Source organism: Saccostrea echinata, unplaced genomic scaffold (assembly GCF_033153115.1).
Source record: "Saccostrea echinata isolate AGI-Se365-2 ecotype Australia unplaced genomic scaffold, CSIRO_AGI_Sech_v1 ptg000005l, whole genome shotgun sequence".
In the NCBI taxonomy this organism is placed as follows: Eukaryota; Metazoa; Mollusca; class Bivalvia; order Ostreida; family Ostreidae; genus Saccostrea; species Saccostrea echinata.
Window position 1 is genome coordinate 7578680 of NW_026889754.1, and position 6330 is coordinate 7585009.

General features: G+C 36.0%; 1 protein-coding gene across 1 annotated transcript; it reads left to right on the top strand.

Annotated features, from left to right (window-relative positions):
* Positions 1–5266: 5266 nt before the first annotated feature.
* On the top strand, positions 5267–5743 carry LOC133179594 (uncharacterized). Its single transcript, XM_061314310.1, has one exon. The coding sequence runs from the start codon at positions 5267–5269 to the stop codon at positions 5741–5743; it is 477 nt and encodes a 158-aa protein (XP_061170294.1).
* The last annotated feature ends 587 nt before the right edge of the window (positions 5744–6330 follow it).

Sequence of the window (6330 nt, forward strand, 5' to 3'; positions counted from 1 at the left end):
GCACCGATTTTAAGTTAAAAGCAGGTCATAAAAAGTACCCAAACAACCCTTTTAATAAATGTGACTCTCATTAAAGAAAAACACACGCCTTTCATCAAATAAAATTTGCGTCTGTTTTTAATTCTGGGAACGCCAAGAGAACCGCGCTTAAGCCCTTTGTCAAAGAGCATAAGAATTAAGGTGACGCTTTGGTCCTGATGGGAGGTAAAAGAGTTGACCAAGTTTTTTTTTTTCGTTCTCCATAGACCATAGCCTTATAAGGAATTGTTTTCTGTTAGCTAATGATTTCACAAATACATACATCCCCTAAAACCACACCCAGTAAACATAAAATGAGTATAAAATATGATACATTTTTGTCTCTCAGTACTATTTGATCCTTTGCGTATACAAACTACGTGAGAATTCTGCAAGACTCCAAATATCTGTTTTGAAAACGTCTTATTTTGTGATCATGGCAGAGAAATTTCTGGACATTTTGTAAGTACTTGCTTTGTTTTGTTTTTTATGACCAGATAGAAGATTTGATTGTGAAAATACTACCTCATTTTTTTGTGTTTGTGTATTTTTAGTTTGTTACTTATTACTTGAAAGTAGAGAAGTTTATTTATAATAAATTCACGCAAGTAGCTATTCCCTTTGCGACAAATCTTTAGAGATTTACAATAAAATTGGTTGACAAAAGAATTTTTTTATTTTCTTAAAAAAATTTCTTCACCGTTAAAAGCGAACAAGCAACTTCGTAATTGTTGTGTTTTTTTCTCGGATATTATTAAAATTTATTTATTTCATTTAATATTTTTTCAGTTTATTATACTTTCCTACAATATTTTTTTTTCAAAAATTAGAGCAGATATTTTGAAGTGTGCATCTTTCTTTTATTATCTAGGGATGAGAAGCACACATCTAGCCCATCAAGGTCATTTGATGACTTTGAAAAAGAATGGCTCGACTTAGGAACAGATTGGGCACTTCCCATTCTGGAACCGGAGTATTCTCCGATTGATCCCTACTTTGCTCTAACCGGGGATGACGGGACTACCGTGCAGATTAAACAGGAAAATATTATCCCAAGTCAGACCACCACATGTACACCTGTTCAGATCCAAACCATGGCATCCTCCTCTGCCCCTACTACACAGACCACAATTTCAACTCAGATCGACAAAGGCTTAACAACCCCTAAGACGCAAGTCCAGTCTGAAGGCAGAACCAAAAAAAGAAGACTGAGCGAAACTGAAGACTCGATCTTGTTAACTCTGCTCAGGTAAATTATATAGAAATTCTCATCTTTGCTATTTATGCTTAGTTCTATTCAAATAACTCGTCCGAGATATTTTTTAATTTTGTTATATAATGTTATCGCTAAACTTTAATTCATTGTTATCAAAAAATTAAAAGTTCCACATATTTCCCAATGTCAGTAACTTAATTCTTCTAAAACAGCAAAAATATTGAATCACATTTTTTTATTCAGAAAAAACAAGTACGAAACTTCTGTGCCAGTTCAAACCTCGCCGCGGCGTTCTGTGCCAGTTCAACAAAAGACGAGAGATCCACGCCAAAAGACAAGAGACCCGCGCCAACAGAAAAAAGAAAACCAGCATGCCATGGAACAATCCATTTTGAAGGCATTTAGGTAAACACACTTTTTTTTAAACCGATATTGTAAATTAAAAAAAAACCTTCATAACTTAATTCAAGAGCGTAGATAGGTCTTTAATGAAGTAAAGGCTCATTGTACGATGAGAAGGCAAGGTCCTGGTAGGAGAATTTTCATATATTTTGGCGTAATTAAAATTAGAACACGAAGAAGAAAGTAATGTAAAAAGTATTCAAAAAATAGCCAGAGAGACAAAATAAAATCAATATTAAATGAACAAGTTTAAGTTTGTTCAGAAATAGTTACCTCATCCACAAAGATGAGGTAAATTCGGATGTGCAGCCATAAAAAGTTAATTGCAAGTTAATTAATTATTGATTAAGTAAAAATTCCAAAGACTGAATATTAGAATTCTTGCAAAGAAACTGCCGATTATAATTTATACACAGGTAATCTATATATGAGACTATATCAATGGTAAAAAATATATGAAGTCATATTTATTTTCTACAGTTTTGGTTTTACTTTTCTTTCGGAAAATTTTAAGTGTAGGCACGTGCCTTAAGTGTCTAATGGCAGCTACGCAACTGTTATAAAAATCTATAAAGATTAGAGACTATTATGATTAAACAAATCTTTCTTTATGATTTATTGTAATGTAAAAAACAGCTAAATTTGATTTTAATAATTGATTTTTTATACAGAAAAATTTATGAAAAAAACATATAAAAAGTGTATAATTCTACATCGAGCTTTATTTTTTTATTGTAGAAGAAATAACGCCACAAAATATGCAGCACTTAATAGACGCTGCGCAACACCAGAGGAGCCATCATCCCAACCACTTCATGAGGAATTAGAGGCGGTTGACGAGCTCATTAGTTGCATACAGGCAGATTTGGCACAGACGACTTTTCTCATAACATATGTTAAAGATTACGTGAGAAAAAACTGTAAACGGAGAATACCGCTCCAAACTCTATCATGAGAGATAACTGTTCATTATCTCCATATTTCAGACAAGAAAAACTACATTGTATTTAGTTTTGTTAGTAAAATTCGTTGATAATAATAAGCATTTGAAAATCAATAAATGTACATGTGTATAGTGCAATTACTTTTAATGATCGAGTATAATGATTAACGATTTATATGAATTGTGTTTCCGATTATAATATCTTTGTAATTGTCATAATTAAAAAATAATGAGAAAAAAATAAATTCTCATACATTTGTCCGATTATTTTATCATGTACGATTTGCAAGGTTGTCACTAAGAATTAAAATAGCAGGGTTCATCAAAGAACTGGGATTCCTCTACTAACAGGGAGTATAGAGGGGTTATCAAAATAATCGAGGGATACTGTCATAAGGAAATTTCTCGGCTCCATATTCTTAGAGACAGATGAATTCAATTTTATATTAAAAATTGCCCTGTATATGATAATCTTAGAAAACAATAAATCAAATACTATTATATTTAAAAAAAAATCTTGTGTCTTTAAACTAATAAAATTATTAAGGGTTCATATTATCAAAGATATGTTTAAATTGGGAAGATTATTGTTCAGCGCTGAACACAACGAAGATTAGAACAACTAAATTGTTTGTAGCATATAAAAATTGAATTGACGACCTTGGAGTTGAGTTGTATAATTTACCATGTACATTATAATATTTTAGAAAGTATGTTTGAAAAATTGATTTGTCAAATAACCGATGATATTTACAAGTTTAATAAAACTGACCACCTCTATGGGAAAAATGTAAAATACAGAAAATGATGTATAAGATTATACTTACTAAAGCTTTGCTGGTGAATGGAAACATGTCAGTCTAAAACGTTAAAAAGCTGGATTCCAATTTATAGCAAGGCTTAAAATTATCTTAACTGTTATGACCTTGCTGTTGACCTTTTATTTCGGGTTGATGACCTTGAGGTTGAAATCGAAGTCTCAAGTTTAGAAGCTATTGAATGGTATGACCTTGACCTAATATGTATGAAGCGCTTTGAATATTAAATGTTTTGACTTTGACCTATTTTGTTATGAACTTGAATTTGACCTAATATGTTATGACATTGACCTAATATACAAGTTTATGAACCAAGATTTTAATTGATGTATCAAGGTCAGTGACTGTTGAAGGTTATGACCTTGACCTAATATGTCTCAAGGTTTGTGACTGATAAATGGTATGACCTTGACTTTGACCTAAAATGTTATGACCTTGGGCTTTGACCTCCTTGACCTACATAAAGTTATGACCTTGACCTAATTAAAAAAAAAAATGTTGACTGTATAATGTACCCTTTATTACTTAGAAGGCAAGGTAGACTTTGAGCTACCAACCCTGATTGAGTGCGACCATATACCAAACAATCCAGATGAAATACCAACACCTGAAGACACACTTCATCATGAACATCTCATAGAAATTGCTGGAAACCTTCAACCACTTGATGAAGAATGTCACATTCTTTTGCTGATAGGACGCGATTTGATAGAGGCCCATCATGTTCTACATCAGATCTTTGGTCCACCGAAAGCTCCTTATGCACAACTCAAACTTGGCTGGGTTGTCATCGGAGAAACTTGTCTCAACATGCAACATGCCTCACGTGATCTAAGTGTTAAGAAAACTTACCTTCTACCAACTGGTCAGCCTTCAACTATGAAGCCATACAGCAACAAGTTTGAGGTACTTGTAGGTCAGTCTTTGTCTGATGAGTCGCAGCTATTTATCAGGAGGAAGGACGACGATGAACAAGGCATGTCAATAGAGGATAAAATGTTCTTGCAACAGATGGATAGTGAATTTATCAGAGGCCCTTCAGGAAGTTGGGTGGCCCCACTGCCCTTTCGAGAGAATCGACAACGGTTACCGAACAACAAGGAGCAAGCCATTCAGCGAGCTAAACTTCTTGATGTTAGCCTTAAGAAGAACCCTGTGAAAAAAGGACATTTTCTTACATTCATGGCTAGGATTCTGGACAATCATCATGCAGAAGTTGCCCCAAAGTTGTCTGATGGAGATGAATGTTGGTTTCTGCCCCTATTTGGTGTTTACCATCCCAAAAAACCAGATCAGATTAGGGGTGTGTTCGATTCATCGGCTAAATTTAGGGAGTTACCCTGAATGAAGTCCTTCTTTCAGGACCAGATTTATCAAACAGCCTGCTTGGCATTCTTCTAAGATTTCGCAAGGAAATGGTTGCTGTGACTGCCGATGTGCAACATATGTTTCGCTGTTTTTTAGTAGGAGAGGATCATCGCAACTTCTTAAGATTTTTGTGGCACAAGGATAACGACCTTGACAAAGAAATCATTGAGTATAAGGATGAGGGTCCATGTCTTTGGTAACCGGCCCTCACCTGCTGTAGCAACACTCGGACTCGGAAAGGCAGCTGAAGCGGCAAAACCGAACTATGGAGATCACGTTACCAATTTCGTAAAAAATGACTTTTACGTTGATGATGGGTTGACTTCCTGTCCAACCACTGCAGAAGCTGTTCGCATTCTCAAGGATACTCAGAGCGTCTTGAAGGAATTTGATAATCTCCGGCTTCATAAATTTGTCTCCAACAGTCCTGAAGTCATGTCAGCCTTTCCAGTTGAAGACCTAGCATAAAATCTGAAAGACTTGGATTTACAAAGGGAGGGCATGCCTCTGCAGCGCAGCCTTGGTCTAAGCTGGGATGTAAACAATGACACCTTTCTGTTCCAACTATCAAAAGACAATAAACCTGCCACACGAAGAGGTTTACTTTCAACCATCAATGGGATTTATGACCCTCTAGGCTTTTTAGCACCAGTGACTATTTATGGTAAACTCCTACTCAGGCAACTGATAGCACAGACTCGAGAGTGGGATGAGTCCCTCTCTGAAGAACTAACATCTCTATGGAATTCTTGGAAGAATACCTTAGATGCACTTGAAGCCCTGCGTATTCCACGGACATATGTGACAAATCTCAGCAAAGCAGTGACGAAAGAACTTCATGTGTACAGTGACGCATCTGAAAAGGCCATAGCGGCTGTCGTTTATTTGCGCACAACCGATAGTGACGGACAGTGCAAAGTTGGATTCATGTTGGGAAAGGCTAAAGTTGCACCCATAAGTGGACACACTATCCCATGATTGGAATTGAGTGCATCTGTGTTGGCGGTGGAGATTGCACAGTGTGTTCTGAATCACCTGGGCATACAAATAGACTCTGTGAAGTATTACACTGATAGCAAAGTAGTCCTCGGCTACATCTGTAATGAGTCTAGGAGATTCTATATCTATGTTGCCAACAGAGTAGACCGCATAAGGAAGTTTACTACTCCAAGCCAGTGGAATTAAATGTTTACTGATCATAACCCTGCAGTTTTAGCGACGCGATGTCTACCTGCACATGAGTTTCAAGACAGCACTTGGTTACAAGGACCAAAACAACTTCTCGTTATTAAACAGGAGGAACAAAATGAGAATGAACATTCACTCATTAAGCCAGATGAAGATAAAGAGATTCGCCCTATTGTTTCAGCAATGAAAACCTGCACTGCAGACGAAGATGGTGGACAACCATACACTGCAATGACTCAACGATTCCAGCGATTTTCTGCTTGGAGGAAACTTGTGTTGGCCATGAACTTTCTCAGATACATGCTTTTCAAGTTTCAAGGCAAAGACATTGATTCTAACACAGTAACTGAAAGATACCAAGACACAGAGCACTTTGT

Excerpts from the sequence above, each read along its gene's own strand:
- LOC133179594 (XM_061314310.1), top strand. The coding sequence starts at position 5,267 with ATGCCTCTGCAGCGCAGCCTTGGTCTAAGCTGGGATGTAAACAATGAC.